Genomic DNA, 22756 nt, shown 5'->3' on the forward strand with positions numbered 1-22756 from the left:
ATAATGCTGCTGTGAAGATTTATTCACGTTTGCCAGAGCACGTATGTTTTCAGTTTCCTTGCATATATACCTAATAGTGGTAATTACATTTACCGTTTTGAGAAACTGCCACAATGTTTTCCAAAGTAGTACATGATTCTTCATTCCCACCAGCAATATACGAGGGTTCCAATTCCTCCATGTACTTGATAGCACTTGATATTGCCATTTTTAGGACAGTCATCCTAGTAGATATGAAATGGTATCTCATTGTGGTTTTGGTTTGCATTTCCCTAGCTACTAATGATGTTGAGCATCCTTTCATGTGCTTATTGGCCGTATATCTTTGGAGAAGTGACTATTCAAGTCCTTTGCCCATCCACTTTTAGTTGTGTTCTTTTTATTTTTGTGTTCTAAGATTATTAAAATATATTCTTGATATAGGTTCCTTCCTAGATATATGACTTGGAAATACTTTTTTCCATTTTGTGGGTTGCTCTTTCACTTTCTTGATGGTATCATTTGAAGAACTGAAGTTTTAATTTTTATTAAGTCTAATATTTATTTTTTTCTTTTGTTGTTCGTGCTTTTGGTGTCGTTTCTATGAAACCATTCTGTAACCAAAGGTCACGGAGATTTACTCTTATGTTTTAACAATTTTACCTTTAGGCCTGATTCATTTTGAGTTCATTTTTGTGTATTATGTGATGTAGGAGTCCAATTTTATTAGGTCTTCTAGCACCAATGAAATGTGTTGCACCTTTGTTGAAAATTAACTGATCCTAAGTGTACGGTTTATTTCTGGACTCTCAGTTCTGTTCCAGTGATCTATGTCTGTTATGCCTGTCTAACATTGTCTTGATTAACGGTAGCTTTGTAGTTCAGTTTTAAAATTGAATATATGAATTCTTTGTTCTTTTTCAAGATTAATTTAGGTATTCTTTGTCCCTTGCATTTCTGTATTATTTTTAGGATCAGCTCATCAATTTCTCCAGAAATCCAGCAGAGATTTTGGTAGGGATTACATTGAATCCATGTGTCAATTTATGGAGTATTGCCATCTTCACAAGAGTTGGTCTTCCAAACCCATAAACATAGGATGTATTTCCATTATTTATTCTTTAATTTCCTTCAACAATATTCTGTGGTTTTCTGTGTACAAGTCTTACACTTTTGTTAAATTTATTTCTAGAATTTTATTATGATGCTTTTGTAAATGAAATTTTCATAATGTCCATTGCTTCTGCATATACACACAATTGATTTTTTAATACTGAATTTGTACTGTATGCTTTAAGTTTTTAGTGGATTCCTTATGATTTTCTATATGTACATCATGTCATCTCCAAATTAATGATAATTTTACTTCTTCCTTTCTTATCTGCTACCTTTTCTTTTTCTTGTCTAATTACCCTGGCTAGAACCTCCAATACAGTGCTGAATACAAATGGCAAGCGTGGACATCCTCACATCTTCCTGATTTTAGAGGGAAAGCATCCAGTCTTTATCATTAAGTATGTTGTTGTAGATTTTATATAGATGGCCTTTAGAGGAAGTTTTCAATTCCTAGTTTATTGAGTGTTTTTGTCAGGAAAAGGTAATGGATTTTGTCAAATGCTTTTCCTGTCCAAAGATATGGTCATGTCATTTTCTTCCCCTTTATTCTATTAATATGGTATTGATTTTTATATGTTGTATGTTTTGTATATCTACTGATATGGTATTGATTTTTGTATTTTGAACTAACTTTTCATTCTTGGGATAAGTCCCACTTGATCCTGATGTATAACCCTTTTTGTATGCTCCTGGTTTGGATTTGCCAGTATTTTGAAAACACTTTTGCATCTATATTCATAAGGGACATTGGTCTGTAGATTTTTTTTTTCTTGTGATGTCTTTGTCTGATTTTTATCAGGGTTAATACTTGTTTCATGGAATGAGTTGGGAAGTGTCCCTTTTCTACTTGTTGGGAGAGTTTATGGATTGGTGTGTTTATGCTTTCATAAACATTTGGTATAACTCACTAGTGAAGCCATCTCTGCCTGGGCCTTTCGTTGAGGACTTTAAAAATGATTTATTCAATCTCTTGTTATAGGCATACTTGGACTTTCTGTATTTCTTTAGACAGTTTCAATGGCATGTCTTAAGAATTTATTTCATCTATGTTGTTATCTAATTTGTTGGCATACAGTTGTTCATAGTTTTCCTTTATCATCATTTTATATTTTTATGTATGGTTAGGTGTGTTGTCCTTTTTTCCTTCATTTTGCGAATTTGTACGTTGTCACTTTTTTCCCTTGGTCAGCTAACTAAAGTTTGTTGGGTTCATTGATCTTTTCACAGAACCAATTTATTTTTCTTATTTTTGTTTTCTACCTAATTGATTAGTTATAATTTTATTATGCCATTTCTCATGCTTGCTTTGGGCTTGGTTTACTCTTCTTTATCTAGTTTCTTAAAGTTTAAGGTCAGGTGATTAATTGGAGACCTTTCTTCTATTTTTATATAGGCATTCAAGAATATAAATTCCCGACTGTGTCATGTTTAAGCAGCATTCCATATGTTTTGATAGAAGTTTTTTATTTAAAAATAGTCCATTTCCATTGTGATTTTTTCTTTGGTTCACAAATTATTAGAAATTTGTTCAGTTTCCAAATATTTGGGGATTTCCCAGATTTCTTGTTTTTATATTCTCATTTAATTCCATTGTTTGTATAACATACTTTGTATTATTACTGTATTTTCAAGTGTATTGACTTTATGTTAATTTCTCCTTAATTTTTAAAGGGTATGTTTGCTAGAAATAGAATTATTATCTTTCAGCAATTTGAATGTCACCCATCCCACTGCCTTGGATATCTAATAAGCATGTAAAACTAAGTACACATACAACTTGTCCTCAGTAAGATTAACATCTGACTTCTCATCAGAAAACACGGGATGCCACAAGTACCCTCCAAAGGGAAAATCCCTGAGTCAGCCTTAATGGGGAATCAAAATTTCTGAAGTAAAATCAGGATGTTTCAATCAGTCCTGTATTTCTTAAGTTTGAAACTTTTAATTTGATGATTTTATTTCAGAAATTTTGATTCCCCATTAAGGTTGACTCGGGGATTTTCCCCTTGGAGGGTACTTGCAGTCTTTTTATACCTGTTTGTAAGCTTTTTTGCCTCCTATCATTCCCACTCTTCCATCTGGAATGATTGCTGCAAACTCTATTCAGGTCTACTAGCCCTGTTACAGCCATTAAAGCATCTTTGGGGTTCCATTTATGTCTCACCTCCTTCATGAAAGTCGCTGACTACTGTTCTCACTCCTTGCTTTCTACTTTTACTTAAGCAGCTCCTGTATACTTCTGTACTATGCTAAGGGTAAAATGAGTAAGATATGGCTGGTCTTTGTCTTAAAGGAGCTCACTGTCTACAGCTAAACTAATTTGGTAGCCACTAGACATGTGGAAATCTACACTCAGTAAAATTAACTAAAAAATTTAGCTTCTCAGTCACAGCAGGCACATTTCAAATGCTCAGTAGGCACATGTAGTTAACAGCTACTCTTGGAGTACACAGAGAACATTTCTATCATTTCAGAAAGATTTATTGTACAATGCTGGTCTAGGGAAGAAAACAGTGCTATACAGTTACAATAAATGCAATAATTATTTTTACTATTCATTTTGGCATTTAGTAAAATGTGAGCTTTGATTTTATTTAGCTAGCTCACACATTACCCTAGTTAAATGGAAAACTCTCTGAGGCCAGAGGACTACATTTTCTGTCTTATGCACCACCATTATTTACTACATACAGCACTAGTTTGTAGAAAGTGTTCAGTGAATATGAAATGCAATTTTCCATTTGCCATAGATGGATTTTTCATAGATGGGTTCTTAGATTAACTTACAATTTTACATGCTGTAGAGACAAAGGGCCCTGCAGCATGCTGTGAATTAATCCTGACTAGCAATATTACCTATTCCAGATACCTTTTGTCAGTGGCCAGGTGGTAAAAGTATAACACAGGGATTCTTAGGCTTTGGCTACACATGGGAATCATTTGGTGAGCTTTAAAAAATACTGAGGTCTACCCTCGGAACTCATTCAGATTTTTAACCCTTCCCCCCCCATCAGATGATTCTAACATGCAGCCAAGGCTGAGGTTCACCTGTCAGAGATTGGACCCCCAACCTTACCTTCAATTCTGCTTTTTGACAGCTACCTATAAATAAATGTTACCAGTACATTTAAGTCTTACCTCTTACACTACTCAATAATACTTTTTTTTCCTCCTTATAGTTTCTTATCTCAATAATCACCATGATCCTTCTGACACTGATAACTGTCACACTGGATCCTCCTCAGAAATTACCGGACTTATTTTCTGTATTGGTGTGTTTTGTATCCTGCTTGAACTTCCTGTTCTTCTTGGTATACTTTAACATTATAATCATGTGGGATTCCAAAAGTGGAAGAAATCAGAAGAAAATAAACTAGCTCTGTCAACAAGTGTGAAAATGCTAACAGTGCTAACAGGTGTTTTGAACTTTTTGCTATGTATAAATCATAAATAAAATAATCATTTTGAGAATCATGGAATTATAGGAAAAGAAGTGGTAAAAAGTCACTGTCTACACAAAAATAAATGTATATAGGGAAAAACACTCAATGGAAGGTTTTATTTTCTAACTGTTGAGTGGCCAAGACATACTGCAGTTTTATTATTATTCAGTTATTGAAGTGTGAAAGTAAAAGAAAAATGTCCTTAATCCCAGTGTTTACTTGGGAAACGTACTATATAACTTGTTGTCTTGAGAATAATCTGCAAATACAGTAAACTTAATGGGAGAAATTTAGCCCATTAAAAAAAATTAGCCTGATTTTGATATTCAAATTTAATTTTCCTTACATTTTAGGATGCAAGTAATTTGTATTTTATTCTTTAGAAATGGTATCTCAGGGGTTAAACTTGTGATAATCTTTTAAATTACTATAAGAAGGCAATTTAAACTGCTTGAAGTTGGTGCCTTATTGTGCAAATTTGAATTTTTTTTTAATAAAGAAGAGACATTAAACTGTGTTCCTATTTATTTTGAAGAATGCTGATATACTTAAATACAGTTAAGCAATAAATTTTCCTGAATTTAAATCTAAGTAGTTTGTGTCTTTAAGTAGTTAAGATCACTAGTTTGAAACTTCTAAGATCATTCTGTTTATTTGAAATGGTCTTATACAGGATTTCAACCTGCAGTTCTTTTTTGTTACAACATGGTTCAAGGTTACCACTGCCATAACCATTGATTCATCTCATGCTTCATGTTAATTTGGCCCTGTAATACTGTATCAGTCTCTTTTAGCAGAAGCCTATCTTCACTATAGTAGACAATTGGTAAAAATAATGTATCCATATCCATGTTTTAGTTTCTCAAAGAAAGGTATGTTTTCTTTGGTTTCTGTAATTAAAATAAAACAATCATTTTCCTATTAACATATATTTTTAATGAACAGATTTCTTTCTTAAGACATCCATCAAAGCATATTCACTAAGTGGTGATATATTTTAAAACAATGCAAGCCAAACACATACACACATAAAGAAAACTTGGCTCTAGACATGGACAGCCACAGGCTGATGCAAAAGGGTAGGTGTTTCTAAGTGTGATAAAGGAAGCAGGTTTAGACAAAGAAAAAATCAAGAAGTATTTCTTTCTCATAGCAAATGTACATGAAGACTCAAAGGGCAGGCCAGTACTCAAAAACAGCCTTGAATCATTGCCGAATCAGCAGGAACATTCCTGTCCATGGTCACCATCTGTAATCACTGCCCAAACGTCAGCATCTTGGCTGGCTGGTGTGGTCTTATTTTTTTATTTTTTGTAGTAGCATACTTGCATTTAACACAGGATATTGATTTATATCAGTGACGAGGAAGTTCTAATTTGTAAATAATTGGGATAGAGAAACATTATTTGAAAAGTATTATATAAATACTAGCAAAATAGAATGCACCTATACTCAAGATGTTTCATAGGTAAATTCTCTGTAAATAAAAACATTTTCCAGGTGACTTAATCTAATCATATCATGTTACACTGTAGTTTAGGAGACATGTAGCAATTATAAGTATCTCTTACATGTATTAGAAACCAGTTTAAGAAGAGTTCACTTTGAACTTTGAGAGTTTAGGTTCCAAAATACCAAAAATGTCCAGTGATGAATTAAGATCACAGAAATAGGCAACTGCAAAGCACTTCTCTCAGCTACACTCAGGATTATTTGGGATGTTTAATAGAGATATTTAGGTTGTACAAATATATTAAAGATTTCTCATTTTCTTCACTAATATACCTGTCAAAAAATGAGCCCTTCTAAGTTATTTTCAAGTTCATTTTAGAGGGAAGGACCATTCTGAGAGATGCAGTTTTCTGCTGCCAATAATCATAGGTTTGCTCCTTAAAATGAAGGGTGTATGTTCATGTATCAAATACAAGGCATACAGAAGTTATTTTTCCTGGAGGGCTTAGAGAGGGGAGAAAAATCCCAGATATAGCATTCTGTCCAAATGATAAACCACAACTAAGTGAGTGAAACATTTACAAAAGTCAAGGCAGCCAGAGGAGTCTCTCTGTTCAACAGAAAGAGTAAAAGATGGATAGGATGTAACTAAGTAATGGCTGGAGTAACACAATGGTTTCAAGTCTCAATTGGTGTCCCTTCCTTTATGTTCATTGGAAGATCAGGGCCAAGTGTATCCCCCACTTTCTCTGTGAAGCACCCACCCTGCCCCCCTTATAAACATTAGTTTTGTGTGTGGGTCTTTCTGCTTTGTCCTTCATGTGGCCTCCAAGGGTGATAAAGCGAGAGTCATCTGATCTATAATGAAGAGAACTGGGAAATGATTCTTAGTAGACCCAGCTGTTCTGAAAGGCAAAAGCTTAGAGTATCAAGAGGTCAAACTTCAGTAACTGATTTAATAGCATTACACACATACCTACATACCTTGGATTACATATGAGAGCAATCTACTTCTTAATCCTTTATTTCCTGACTAATAATGTAGGTTTCTTTATATGTTTGGCTTACATTCTAAGGTTAGTTTTCAATGCTTAGAACACAAAGGAATGATCTTTTTTGGAATATTTTAGGTAATGTTCTATTATAAGGACAGTATCACAAAGTATATTTAACAATATCTTTAAAATAATTAAATAGTGCCAATAAAAACAGTGAAAGCAACTAGGCTTAATAGTTGGGTTATTGTTTAGTTTCTAGGTCATTTAAATTAATAGTTAAAATTAACTCATTTTCATTTTAAGGGTAAATCTGAAATTTCTCTAAATGGAAAATGTTCCTTTCAATCTTAGTATGTTAAATTTTGTTTCATATTTTCATGTAGTATTTTTATTTTCATGATACACTGAATCAAATGACATGGTAACATCTTTAAAAATTTTGTCAAGACTTAGGGCAAGAACAAGGGGAAATGCACCTTTTTCTCTGAAGAAATAAATGGTCTAAGTATAAAAGTTTCAAAAAACTGTGTTAATGTGATAAAACATTCTGTAATTCCAGCTTCTCCTTTATTTGTAACAGAATAGATGGTGATATAAAACACCACAATGGAAAAGTAGAGAATTTAAATTAATGCTTCAAAATAATTTGGAGATCACATACAGCCTTTTACAAAAGGTCTTTTCTTTTAAATTCGGTGTCATCTGTGTAGTTTAGTGCAAAAACAACTTCATATTTTAAATGTCTCCATTGAAAGATGCATTCTAATATTTTATAAAACGTGTGAAAAATTTAAAACTTAGAAAATGTATTTTTTTCTCTACAAGCATTGAAATAGAGTATAATAAAAACTCATCCCTAACACAGTGGCTCACAATAAACTTCTAGATACATTTTAAAAGTTAAAAAAAAAAATCTAATTGCTACTAGTCAATGCATAATTAGATAATTTATTTAACTAATACATCTGGGGCTTTAAATGGGAATAATGGTACCTAATTCCACTCACCATTAATCTGAGTTTTAAAATATATAGCTAAGTGTACATGATAAAGAATGTAAGTTCCTTTTCTATGTGTTGGCATACATTAAAGGGTCAAGAAGAAATGTATTATTTACATTGAGATTATATACTGGTGTCTGTAGAAAGTTTAAATTAGCTGCAAGAAATTTTATCTAGACACGCACCTGCCTAGTGCTATGATCTGGTATTTACTGGGCAGATTAATTACAAACATTTCTTCTGTTCCTTTAAATATGATCACGCAGATGCAGAAGCTGGTGTTCATAGTTAGTGCATTTCTTCTAAATGCCTGTGGGATATATAAAAGATGATTATTAAATCATCAAGAATTAGTTTCCAAATTAATATGCATCTCATACATGACTTAAGAAATGATTAAAACACTCACCATGTAATTTTGTACCTAATTAGTTAGATACTGGTAATATCTGCTATTTTTTGTGTCTCTTTAGCAAGTTTAACCTTCACAAATAATTGTCAATATGAGTACTCGGACACACCACTCTTCACTTTAAGATGGATCTTGAGATACTTCTGAGCGAGTTCTAAAACTCCAAGATGACCTACTGAAAACACAAAATCTACATTCCTTTTGTCTCTAAGCCTTATGGGCCTTTCAGCAGGTGTTTCCTTCAACAGCTGTCCCCCCAAAAAAGAGACAGTATTTACTGACATTCCTATTCAGTGTGTCCCTCTGGGGACTCCTAGTGGTGGCAGAGGTTCTTATCTGGCCTTATGATTCCTGTATGAGAGGAAGCCTTTGAAGAACCATTGGCCAACTGATGACATATATTCCTGAAGGGAATGTGGACCAATCACTCCTGAAATAACCTTTCCTTCCTTACATGGGCAGCTATGAAGGAAGGAAGTCATGACAGGCCCCTGTATCTCCCTATTCATAAGAGGGAAATATTTATGTATTTCCTATATTCCTCTTGTCCTAGAAGAAGGTAAGTGGCCAAGTTGAAAAACACCTTTTGCCAACTCTTTTGGAGAGTTGTCTGGTCTGAATGCCTACAGATTTTAAGCACTCAAATATTAAGCACTCAGCACTTAGTATTCCTACAAAATGTTGATAACGCAGTTACCAGAACTAATGATAATACTGTAGAGGAAAGGAAAACTCATTTGTTAGTTACTTTGGAGGAGGTACTAATTAAGCTAATGATTTTGTACAATCCCATAAGGTAAATATTATCAGTACCATTTTATAATTAAGGTTTAAGGAGACTAAGTGCCTTGTTTAAGGTAAGGCCATATAGCTAAGTAGACGGTAGAGCTGGTGCTGGACATCTTACCGAAATCTCATTCTCTGTTTACAATGCCAGATGCTGCAAACAAGTTTCATGAACTGATCATGGTTGCTGGGAAAAAAGTGTGTTGAAAAAGACTGAGGCTAAATTCAGGATCCAGGAAAATTAGTATTTTGATCAGTGTGATACAGGTCATAGCACAAGAACAGGGAGGAGTGCATGTGTGTTCTCTCTGCACTGTCAGACTGGTTCTGGAGATGAGTATCTCAGAATACAGATGAAAAGCAATTCAGATACAGTGATACAGTTCATGAGCAGTATTTTAACAGAATTCATCCTTCACATAGCAATTATATTCTAAAACATATTTTGCATTGTTACTTCCCTAATAATCTTCATTGGTCCACTTCTGCCTAATGAATAAAGTCTGACTTTATTAGCCTGGTGATGGTAACTGCTGATGATGTGGCTAGAATCTACTGTTCATTCTGCTTCTCTGCCTTTTTTTATGTGTTGTTCTTTCCGCCAAGGATGTTTTCACAGCCCATCAAAATTCCCCTTTTTCAAATTCTAGCTTCCTATTACAAAGTTTTATTACTAGTAAAGTACAGAGTTTCTAATACTGGAGTCTGGATGGCTCTCTGTCAGAGATAATGTACAGTGGAATAACTAGAACTGATTTTGAAATCATGAACTCTTAAGTAAGTAATGACCTAACCACTCCATCTTGAGGTGATCTATTTCTGTTGTGTATTCCCATACTATTTATTCTTCATTTGGCACTTAGGAGTGTTTATACTTCTCAGTCTGAAGAGGAAGGAACTCTGTCAACTCTTCTGTTCTCTGTATCGCGTGGAAGAGTGACAAATTTGGCCAAAGTCCAGAACATTGGTCCACACGTTACTAGTCAAATTACATATCACTATTCTTACACAATGCTCTTCCAGTAGCTGCCCTTTCGTCTACTGTCAAGTCCAGTGGGCCCGTGTGCTTCCTAGTTTTATGCTGTAAGGAGACCAGCCATTCTCTCTCATCTGAGGCGAAGCAAATCAGGCAGATCTAAGGTCTTTACTCTTGTAGTGGTACATGGACATGGGGTCTATTTCAAAGATTCAGCTTTCTCCTCAGGTTTATGAGAGCACACAGGGTTCAAGACTAAGATTCAGTGTGGGAGAGACAGATTCCACTTCTGCCTTATCACAATCCACATTAGTTACTCCAAGCTTTTAGCAGAGGGTCTGCCATGTGTAGGTTATCAATCCCTACACTAGTCATAATGATGCTTTGATCCTCATTAGACTCAATCTTTTTTTGCCTTGCTATTACCCAGAACCCTGGAAAGAAGAACAGCCTGAACTTGTATCATTTATCATACCTTGCCTTATATTGTCATTTCATGTATAAAAAAATCTTGTGCCATTGGCTTGATTACTAGATTTCAAAAGGTTGGCATCATGCAAGTGCTTTGTTTATACTAAGCCTCATGCTTTCAGTAACAAAATGATTTATCTGATTGTTTCTAGATAAAGTATCCCAGTATATCCTGCAGTATTCCCTTTAACATTAGCCAAAATCATGCCTTTTCTCTCAACACCACTCCCCACTTTTTTTGTTGATCTTCATACAGTCTGTGGCCTGGATTGCTGTCTTCCTTACTCACAATCTCTTATTCTAACATTTTATAAAGGTTTCGTTTTTAAAAGGCTCCAAGAGCAAATTTGTATGGGGTCATTCCCCATAATGAACAATATAGGTCAGGAGGAATAATTACGGTGGGAGAAGGCAGGAGCTGATGTGCACACATGGAAGCTGCCCACTGTGGTATCAAGAGTACATGACTGTCAGGTTTCTAGGACATCGGACAGAAGCAGGGAGTTTAATAATACCCCTCCTTGGTCACACCAGCTACGTAGCTATGACAAATACACAAAAGAGCAGTGAGAGAACATGGAAGACAGGGATCTAAGGAAGCCTAGTGTAAGGTGAGTTATAAGCCGGTTTTGAAAGATGGATAAAATTTTTGACAAGGTGGGAGAAAAGGTATGCCAAGCAGATGAACAAGAATAAAAGGGAGGAAGTGAGAAAGATACTCTGAGGAACGTGTCTGGCGACTGTCAAGTAATCTGAAGTGACTGAGGCACAAGGAAAAGGAACAGACATGGCACAAGAAGAGGTGAGGGGTAGTCAGATGAGGGAGAGTTCGGAATGTTCATATACATTTGGATTTCACTGTGAATATGGTGGGGTGATACCTTCTAAAGCATAGTTTGTCCAGTAGCAAGTCAGGCTATAGGGAAGTTCTTAATGTGAACCTTCAGTTGCAGGTACACTAAACACTAATATCATGACTCATATTGCTTCTAGCTAATATGTTAAAATAAGCTATCTATAAATATGTCATTTGTACCTGTATATTGCTGAACCCACAGGAACTGCTTTCAAAGAAAGGTTCAACTAATTAACATATAATTATTTATCAATTCAGCCCATTTGAAAATTCATAGACTTCTATCTTGTTTAGTCAGATGTACCATACAGATCTATGACCCACCTGGTCAGTATATAGCTGTTCATACTAAAGGTGTTCAGTGGAGAGCCTTCTTCACTCATTCAAAAATACGCCTTCTCTGACTTTTAAAGCTAGCCTGATCAGCTCAGCAGTGTTCTTGTTCAGTAAGTCCCTAACTCAGATCTTGTCAGACTGCCCTCCTATTATTTATAAGAGTAGATGGAGTACAATATCAACTAAAGCTCCAAAGCTCAGGTCCCTATTTTCCTCATAGACAGTACTAAATTTAATATTGTAAACATAATGTTTCCACCTGAACAAAACAGTGATATTTAACAAGGCTAAACTTTAGAAAGGTGAAGTACCTCAGTTTAAAATGCCTTTAAGGAATTCATAGCTGTCAAGATGACACAATTCTGTAAGAAAGAAAAAATTTTTTTTCAGAAAACAGTTCAAAGTAAGTTTTCACAGTATATGATGCAGAATAAGTGCTGAATCAAAATGAAATTAAAATAAAGAACCTAAACATAAAGTTTTATTTTATATTACAAATAGCAGCTTTGGGGCTATAAATTCTCATTTCAACATCCCACGGATTTGCCTGATTCTGTTTCAAAAGGTACATTTAAGAATTGAGGTTGGAAACTGCAAAGAAATTTATTATTATAATGTATACTTTTGCTTTATTATAATGTCTTGTCTTTTGGGGTAGATTCCATAATTCTGAGGGCAAGACTATGTCTATCCTGCTCATTAGTGTATCACCAATGCCTGGCTGATAGCAGGCATTCAACATACATAAAATGAATGACACATATAAGGAGATAGCAATTTATAAGTATTTGAAAATATTTAGATAATTCCTTTAAAAAAAGTCTTAAGAGTGGGCATTTGTTTTTATTTATTCATTGAACATTCATTGTGGACCTTCTATCATGTTCTCTACCAGACCCAGGCTACAGTATAGAGAGAAGACTTCTGTTTGTTTGTTTGCTAAAGAGGAGTTCAGAAAGCACCCTATAACCAGACAATTACAGTATACTACAACATGATACATTTATGCACATTCATACAAGCCTTATAGAAGCCTAGATAAAACAATTTAGCTTTAGCTAGGTGAGCTGGGGAGAGTTTCACAGAGGATGTGACATCTGAGGCTGACCTTAAAGAATGAGCAGGAGTTAGAGAAAGAAAAAAGCGAATCCAGGTAGAGAGAAGCAATAGAGAGGCCCAGAGTCCCAAAAGAGAGATTCCAAAGGGCTGAAGCACATGGTAGGGACAGTGTGAATTAAAGTGACTACTTTCCTCTTATGTGAGATCTGTGCTGGAGGAAAAAAATCACCTAATATTTACTTTTTATACAAGTTCTGCTCTTACCTATATAATTAGCTAAATAACACTATAAATACCTGCTTTCTTATTTTATGTGTTTAAAATATATAAGCCACTTAGAGAATCTCTTTCTTTTTTTGAGAAGCTTTTCTGATTACTTTAGGATTTAAAATGGAAAAAAAATGTTCACCTGCCAGGTGACATAAAACCAATTTCTACTAAATGTGCCAGAATAATTCTTCTCCACCTCAAGAACAGTTAGTCTTTAGTCTGTTCATTACTGTCTTTTTATAGTATTTTTATTTAATAAAACCTATTAAGACTACCATACAAATCTCTTTACTTATGCTTTTATCTTTTAACTGATCAATTTTTATATTGCTGACATCCCTTCTTCACCATTTGCTCATTTAAAAATTCATAGTATGTGAGCTATGTCTCTGGAGAAAATGTCTATAAAATTTGTTACAGCTGGCAAATGTGTATGAGTCAGTGATAGCACATGACTAAATGCTTCACAGAAAATAAAATTTGTTTCTGTAGTAAGCAGAACTGTTTAAATGTTATTTATTTTTATGTTTCAAAGAAAATATATTGTGAACTGCTGCATTGATTTAATACGCAACAATGTCTGTGTACATGCTGTAGAAGGAAAATTTATTAAACCTTTGCACAACTCCTTTAATTGAATTTTCCAAATCTCTCACCACACACAAATAATCAATATCGTCTGCAGAGAAAACCAGTCAGAATTATTACAGTCTTTCGTTTCAATTTTGTTGTCATCAGCACATACAGAGCACCTGGATATTTGTAATGTCTGATATCAAGTTATTTATACCTCTTAAACACATAATTGCTATTAAGTGACTTCAAGTCCATGGTTTGAAACAATGTTTAATGATTATTTAAAAGATAAAAATTATCATACTTCTGGTAAAGCAAAAAAAAATTTTAATCATGGAAGAAATTACTTAAAAGGCTTTGAAAAGTAATAAACTAGTTTGTTTTTCCTTAAATCCTAGACAAACCTCAAGTAAGCAGTTGAAACGCATCCCCCAAATAGTCATAAATAGTGTGAAATATGAGCATTAACATTATTAAGGAAAGGTCCGAACCATGTACAGCATACATGACAGTTAAACCCTTATAAAGAGCTGAGGACTACAGTTGTACATTAAAGTATATTTGTGTCATCAAAACCAATGTCTTCATTTTTTTATCTCCAAATAAACCAAGCATGGGGTGAAGTTTTGTTGTTTTTCCTAAAACTTATCATGTCTAAACTTCAAACCTTAGTGCTTTTAAAATTGAAGTATTTGTTTGAAAAAGGGTATTGTTTAATGTTAAGATATAATAGGAAAAACTAAAAGGGCAGTAGTCTTCTAGGAGTAAAATTATTTAGCTGATATGATGAATACTTTTCAAGACTGAGTGGGGGAAAGAACATATTTTTAGTTAAAAAATAGTTCAGTGGGTGTTAGAATGAAAAAGTCAATCAAACTATTTTATAGTCTTAGAACAGGAGTTTAAAATTTTTCTTGTAGTCCAAGAATTAGAAAACTTTAAAGTCCTAAAATAAAGATGAATTTTACAATGTAAGAAGAAAGTAAGTTAGCTCAAGAAAACAGGGAATGTTACAGTTTGTACTTTTCTTTTTAATGCCAGAGCTGGAAATTCTGAAATATTTTGTATTTCAGCTGAAACAATCAACTTTTTGAACAATGTAAAGTTCAGATGGTTACATTTCATTTAGAATATGCATACTGCAACCAACACAATTATTATCAAAACAGATATGTTTTGGAATGAAGCTAAGTGTTGAGATTTTGTATGTTGGCAACTGCTCTACAGTTTGCTTACATTCTTTTCAAAAACATTTTGTTTACTGGAAGTACTAGTCATAGACAAACAATGATGGCATTTTTCCAATATCTCCAGAAAAAATTAAAATACTAAGTACTAAATAATGTCTCTATTGACTTAGGAATATTTATATGAAGTTGTTTTATGTGGAGATTGATTATGTAAAGTAAATAAATTTCATGCCTTACCATGTGATGATAATGTGACATTCCCTCTGTATCAACCCATGAATGGTCATATGTTTTAAATCTTCAGCATAACAAATTAAAAATAATTATGAAAATTCACATCCAACTCTACCAGAAAAGAACCTTTCATTTCATTCTTTTTGTAATAGTCATAAAGCCAATATTATTAAGGAAAGTGAAATTAGGCTTACTTCCTAAGTAACTGAAAAAAGACAGAAGCCTTCCTTTATTTAAGAAATCTGTATTTAGTAGAGGAGACCCTCTTTTATTCAGACACTTTATCAAGGCATTCCCTGATTTGCAAGGTCTAGTTCTGAAGGCTATGAAGATCTCAGTGTACCTTTTCATGTTGTTGTGTATGTTCTAAAATTCCCTTCAATAAATTATATAAAAGCCTTAAGAATGTGTACCAGACATTTATTTATTTAAAACACCAGAGTGTTATTTTTACAATTATACTCCTCTGCCTATAATACAGACTGCAAGTGATGCTAAAGTAGCACTGAAATAAAAAAGTAAATAGAACTAAAAGGACCAATTTGAAGGGACAATAGCATAAATGTTGAAGTTCTTCTGGCATTGTCTATCTTAACTATTCTAAGAAAATTTTATAAGAATCTAAAAGACATTCTTTTTTTTTTTTTTTTTTTTTTGTTAGGGCATCTCTCATATTTATTGATCAAATGGTTGTTAACAACAATAAAATTCTGTATAGGGGAGTCAATGCTCAATGCACAATCATTAATCCACCCCAAGCCTAATTTTCGTCAGTCTCCAATCTTCTGAAGCATAACGAACAAGTTCTTACATGGAGAACAAATTCTTACATAGTGAGTAAGTTACATGGTGAACAGTACAAGGGCAGTCATCACAGAAACTTTCGGTTTTGCTCATGCATTATGAACTATAAACAGTCAGTTCAAATATGAATACTCATTTGATTTTTATACTTGATTTATATGTGGATACCACATTCCTCTCTTTATTATTTTTAATAAGATGCTGAAGTGGTAGGTAGATACAACATAAAGGTAGAAAACATAGTTTAGTGTTGTAAGAGAGCAAATGTAGATGATCAGGTGTGTGCCTGTAGACTATGTGTTAATCCAAGCTAGACCAGGGCAATAAAACATCCACATATGCAGAAGATTTCTCTCAGAACAGGGGGGGTGAGGTTCTAAGCCTCACCTCTGTTGATCCCCAATTTCTCACCTGATGACCCCCCTGCGACTGTGCCTGTCTTAGGTTGTTCCTCCCTTGAGGAATCTTACCCGTCTCTGGCTAACCAGTAAAAGACATTCTTTTGATAGTGAAACAATTTGTTCCCACTTTGATAATTACCTAATAAAATTTTTCATTTTCATAATTTATTTTAAAAAATCTAATACATATTATAGAGTTGATTTTTATATAATTTCTAACTATATAAATTCTAATATAAAGATTACCAAAACATTTTAAAATTTAAACAATTCTGAGTAACAACATAGTAAAAGAAAGAGTAAAGTAGAAATTTCTATAAAAAGCTGGAGCTAGATCCTGACATAACATATAAAGCAAATTAGTTTAAGATGTCAAAAAAAACTAACAGATCCTCTTAAAATGCATTTATTAATAGAAGAGGTGAAAGTTACTAACTTAGTAAAAATTTACATATATATGTGCATATGTTGGAAATGCATCATCAGCCAAAAAAAAAAACCCAACCCACCAAGGTAAAAAACATACCTATTAGGAGCCAGAGAGAGAAAAGGGAAAAGCACTCAGTAAAAATACATAGCTCAAACTCAAACTATAAAGAAAAAAAGTTTTGACCTATTGTTCAGGCAACATTTCTTTTAAAAAATTTACTTGAAAAGCTAATGAAGATACGAATACCTCAGGTAATATAAAGAGCTAATGCTCTTTCCTGCTCTTGTCAGGAAACAAAATGGAAGATGACTTAAATATTTTAATATATACAATATACATTTATATATAACATGTATTATATATTTTATATATCTTTACTCAGTTTTCATTTAAATCACAACAAATAATTAAATGCTTGTTGGATTTAGTGCTTTAGTGATGGACTCTCCTCTATGCATGAACAGTCACCCATAGGGGAAAAACCTGGTAATGGATAAGTCAGTTTTAATGCCTAAAACACTAGAAAATAGTTTAAGGCTAATCATGCATAAACACATAAAAAATTGGTATATACTGGGTAACTGAAAGGAGATGGCTGTTTTACACATGGAACATATGTTCAGGGAAAGAAACAATACTTTGGAAAATTGTTTCCCATTATTATCAGCAGTCACAATTCACTTATTCTACAATTTTCTCTTTCTCATTTCTCAAAACTGTTGGCAAAAGCCAACTATGTAAAGACTATTTCCAATTAGTTCTGGGAAATTACAACTTAAAAAAAATCATACCATTGGCATAGAATAAAGATTTCTATTAGTTGGGAAGTAAATATTCCAACTTCCCATTATCATCCTCTAAAACTTGTCAAGTTAGGAGAGATTGAATCCATTGAAACCCAGTTATACATTATAATCAAGTTACACAGTATAGGAGAAAAGGGATCTCAGATCTTAGTTAAGGGGATGTTAGTTTTTCTAAGAGCTATCTTCATGTTCTTATATTCCTGGGATAACAATGGAAATTAGCTGTTCAACTGAATGACAGGAGCCTGGTCAGCTCCCTTCCCACATGAACTCTGGAATCTTGCTATGGACGCTGTTCTGACAAGACCCAGGTAGGAACTGACCGGCAGGGAATCCCAGCACTTTGCACTGCAAAATCATCACTGGCTTGTTTAAGAGCCTAAAAACAATTTAACATACTAGATTCGTCGAACCAGTTTCAGTTATGCCTCATGTTTGAATCTGAAAGCAGGGATGACTAGATGATTTCATTTTAGGATTTTAGGAACAGGCAACAGGGAATAATGAAATAAACTTGAGGTCAGATTGTTCTTTAGCTGGAATCACTACTCTGACATTTAAGCAAGAGTATCTTTGGGCAAGTTACTTAACACTTTTTTGTTTCTTTTTTCCTTATCTATAATGGCAATCATCTTACAGGGCTGCTGTAAACATCTGCTTGTCCAAGTGCTAGGAACATAATTATTATTGGTCCTCAATAAATGGTAATCACTGGTACTCAAAAATGGTAGACTAAAACATTGCTACCCATTTCAAGGCCTACCTCTGTTTGCAGAGATTGCTAAATGGCATTTATGTCAGTAATATTAAAATAATCCCTCTTAACTTTGTTTGATGGTGTTAATTTACAGCCCATGATTATTTTGCTTACTGAGGTGTGGTTGTACATGTGTTATTGGAACTTAAAATCTGCCAGTTTAGTTTCCCATGCTGGTGAAATGCTCAGAGGCATGAGTTCACAGTAGATCAAAGGTCATTAATGATCGGGAAGTTTTTTTAGGTTACAAAGTAACTTTTTATGCTTCATAACCATTGCACCATTAAATTCACCATTAAAAACTGCCATATGTCAATGCATCACTGCACCTATTTGTATTCTTAAAAATAACTTTAAATAAAAATAAAATTTAAATCTTAAATTGAGAATTGTATTTAAAAAGTTCAATCTTTATGGAAGTTGATCTTATCAGACATGGTCTTCTACTAGATGCAATATATATGGTTTTTCATAGGAGATTTGTGGTCTTTTAAAAGAACAGACTCAAAAAGGACTCATGATGATTGGTTTTAAGTAGTGAAATGAGATGAAAAGATCTTTTTATATAATAAATTAAAACACAACTCTTTACCTTTGTTAGTAAGTCCTGAACTCTTCTTTTCAAATAGTTTTTGTTTTGTTATTTTTGTCACTAGAAGAAAAAAAGAGCACTCATGTTAAGAATTAACATGGAATATGAATAATTTCTTGTCTTGGAAGAAACAACATGAGAAAAAATAATTCAAAGTACTAAATATTTATTGGTATTAAATATAAAATATAGTACCTTATTATATTTCATTTAAAGAATGAGCTATACATTAAAAAACCTACTACCAGTTTCCAAGGTACGTTCTTTCCCTTTACATTCAAGAAGAATCCTTTAAGTAACATATCCTGGTAAAAGACAATGTGGCATTTTATTCTTTAAATAGTATTCCTATCACATGTCCAGTAGTGGCATATATAAAGTCTATCAAATTTATATTTGGAAAAAATGAATAGATTTATCTCTAAAATTGAGAATATTAAAATACCTAAGTTTGAAACAAGAAATGGAGGAACACCATTGAAAACTCAGTAAAATTTTCTTACTTAGTTCTTTCGTTTTCTGCATTTCTCTTTTTAAGGAACATGATGCACAGGAGATACCAATGAGATTTTCAAGCTCTCTACTGCCCTCCAAAGCCTAAAAGAAAGTCATCTTAAATGAATTAAGTATGTTTTCTACAAATACAGTAGTACTGACAAGCTTAGTGAAAAGTATACTGTTTCCTTTATTTGAAAAACTTAGTCTACAGTAGGAAATTTAACTTTTTCCGGTAGGTCAACTATTGTAAGCCTTAAAATGCCTGAATAAAAATAATTTATTGACAAAAAAGACTAAATATTTACTTTTAATATTTTAAAGACTACAAATTTACTTTTAAATGTGAGAAAGTTCGATATTATTGAAATATTATTGCTAATATTCATATAAGAAAAATTCCCTAGGTTTTCCCAATCTGGGGCTTCTCTTTTGTTCCCTTTTTTCAAATGGGTTAATAGAAGTATGAAAATTATATGTCTAAAAAAAAAGGCAGCAAACCTGTATACTACTTAAATTTTGCATTATTTCCGTGATTTCTTCTGACGATTTCTCAACTTTAGATAGCAATGTCATAAATCTATGAATGAAGAAAAAAATAGTATTTAGCAAGATCAAACATTTCAACATGAATAATTTTCAGAGATTTAATTCTTTTTAAATGATCTTAGATTCAATTTTCTAGTCCTTTCCTTTCCTTTTTTTAAAGTGGTAAAAGATGTAAACACTTCTTCCATCTTTCCTTCCTTTGCAAACAATACGTGTTATCAATGATCCTGTTCTTTGGAGTCTCACTTTCTCTCCAGGGATACACGGGAGAGAAGATGTGGCTGTCTTGCTCCTTTCTCCGCAATACCAGTATACTTTAAGAACACTAATACACGTACCACTCTTTAGTTATCTTGATCTAGGTCTGTGAATCAGTGTTACCAGTGATTTTTTAAAATAAAAAAATAAATATTATGGCTTTAATATGTTTCGGTGTGAAAAAGAAACAAGGGCAGTCTTTTAAATTTGAAAACAAAGAAAATGTCACTGTTACCCTACCTCCTGAATGTATCTCTAGTTAGCATGTTAGAATTCTGGGAAAACTCCCTTAGGTTTTTTTTTTTTTTTAACATTTCTATAACTTTATATCATACTTTCAAATATAATATTACATACATATTTTTGGCCACATCACCCATGTCTATAATTTTTGAAGGCTGAATAATTATGTTCCTAGTGAATATATCAAAGACGATTTAACCATTCCCTTGTTGTTGCGATTTTAGTTTTTCTTGTCCAATTTTAAGATATCATAACTGTGTATGGTAATCTATACCAATGCAGTGGAACATAAATATAATGTAAGCCACATACCTAATTACAAATTTTCTAGTAAGCTATATTAAAAGAAGTAAAAAGAAATGGGTGAACTTAATTTTAATAATATATTTAATTTAACTCAATATCCAAAGTATTACCATTTCAGTATGTAATAAATAAAAATTATTTACAAGACATTTTATACTTTTTTTCAAAAGCCAGTGTGTACTTCATATTCATAGCACATCTCATTTCAGATTAGACACATTTCAAATGCTCATTAGCCAGGTGTGGCTGCTAGTGACTACTGTTTTGAAGAGTACAAATCTATACTATTGATTTTATGTGAGAAACTAGAAGTTCTATTTAAATGTTTTTCAAAATCACATCAGTGTTATCCATTAACATTTCTGTGCTATTAAAAATAAGACAAATATGTAAACTTTTCATGTGCAATGAATATGTACAGTATGTTTCAATTAAGTATGTATGTAAGTATACAAGCAAGGGACAGAGAGACAGCATTATGCAAAAGTTAAAAAATACATAAGGAGAGTGGAATTAGAGGTGATTTTTTTTCCTTAAGAATTTTCCTTCATTATTACGTATTTTCAAGGAAAAGTTATCTGTCTGAGGCTCCAGTTACTTACCACTGGAACCTCAGTTTGAGAGTGTCATAAGGAATTCCACCTCCTTCCACTGAGCTCCAAAAGCCTGAAGGAAGAGGACTTCAGTGATTTCCATCCAAGAGCTTCTCCTACAGTATACCTAAAATGACTAGATGCCTCAGGGGTGCAAAGCTTCCGAGGAAAGTCAACTACTTTCCTAAGAGAAGGAATCTTAGGGGCTCTTTACCGTGCATCCCTTCCCTGGGAGGACTGGAGTGGCATAGCCTTTCCACACTGTCTTACAATACCTTAAGACACTGATGGAGCTCTGTTAAACCTCAGGGAATTGTGTGGAAAGAGCTGGGTATTGCAGGGTTGCCATCTTGAATGACTCCAAGGGCTCTGTTCAGGTATAGTAGGATGTGAATGGTGCCCCTAGGAGTTGTGCAATGTAGTTTCCCCACAGGACCTACTAGTAGTTCTCTCTCTCAAGATAGTTATGAGGGTCTCAGCTAAGCAAACTGTTTTGACAACCTTGGAGAGTTGTATGGACTGAGTATCAATTGTTTGGGGAAATTGTTTTCAAGATATCCTTCACCTGCCTAAGCTGCTTTTGCAGGGAAACTTGTCTTTACTGCAGGACCAAGTGAACGAGTGGGCACTCCATCATTCTTATTTTTATTTTACTTCCTTTCTCCTCCTCCCTTTCCTTTACTTCTTTCTAGATCAAATCAACTCCTTCCATTTTGATGGTAACCAAATTCATGGAATGGTTTTTTAACTGTCATACAACTTAAATTTTGAGAAATTCAGGAAGTGTGAGCAGCTTTTTGGGGAAGTACAATTGCCATTGTCTTCACCCTAGAAAGAAGTCAATTATTATATTTAATCCCACAGGTGCTAGAGACTGGATTTTTATTGCTACTGAGAGCATTTTTCTATAATATCTATGGATGGTTCAAATTCTACTTTGCAGCCCTAGGAGTACATTATTGTTTGCTTGGAGTCCTATGGTCTTTAATATCATCTTGATGTCCACTGATTTATTTACGAAAATCAACAGTCTTTATTTCTACCTGCAGAATACATTTCTGAAGTTCACTGTATCACAAAATTTCAAGGTTGTTGCTTCCTCTTTCAAGTTGGTGAGTGGAAGCAACACCCCTGAGTACCATTCAGATTTGATAGAACACTATTCCTTTCTTAGAGAGTTGCCTCTGGCTGGACTAAACTGGATCAAAACTTCATCTCACAATGACCCTGTGACTTGTGCAGATGTTGATGGGAATTGCATCCAGGTATCCAGTGACTGCTGCCAGTGGCACATCCTCCTTATAGGGTTTGATCAGATCCTAGGCTATGGCCAAACACCGACTATATAGTACAACCTGAGAAATCCG

General features: G+C 33.6%; 2 protein-coding genes across 4 annotated transcripts in view; one reads left to right on the forward strand and one right to left on the reverse strand.

The window, feature by feature from the left end:
• Positions 1–5050, forward strand: part of ALG6 (ALG6 alpha-1,3-glucosyltransferase) — a 52941-nt gene extending 47891 nt beyond the window's left edge. Inside the window, exon 15 of the mRNA XM_057500281.1 lies at positions 4275–5050. Coding sequence (XP_057356264.1) covers positions 4275–4472 — 198 coding nt within the window. The 3' untranslated portion in view covers positions 4473–5050. The remainder of the gene's footprint in view (positions 1–4274) is intronic.
• Positions 5051–5186: 136 nt separating this feature from the next.
• The window catches only part of ITGB3BP (integrin subunit beta 3 binding protein), a 94522-nt gene continuing 76952 nt past the window's right edge, over positions 5187–22756 (reverse strand). For 2 of the 3 annotated variants that reach the window (XM_036911293.2, XM_036911295.2), the window contains exons 5-9: positions 19942–20020; positions 19449–19542; positions 18946–19005; positions 12138–12188; positions 5187–8299 (exon numbers count right to left, since the gene is read on the reverse strand). In XM_036911293.2, coding sequence (XP_036767188.2) covers positions 12139–12188; positions 18946–19005; positions 19449–19542; positions 19942–20020 — 283 coding nt within the window. In that variant the 3' untranslated portion in view covers positions 5187–8299; position 12138. The remainder of the gene's footprint in view (positions 8300–12137; positions 12189–18945; positions 19006–19448; positions 19543–19941; positions 20021–22756) is intronic. The other variant, XM_057500280.1, reaches the window with a different exon arrangement.

The sequence above is a fragment of the Manis pentadactyla genome, chromosome 4 (genome assembly GCF_030020395.1).
Source record: "Manis pentadactyla isolate mManPen7 chromosome 4, mManPen7.hap1, whole genome shotgun sequence".
In the NCBI taxonomy this organism is placed as follows: Eukaryota; Metazoa; Chordata; class Mammalia; order Pholidota; family Manidae; genus Manis; species Manis pentadactyla.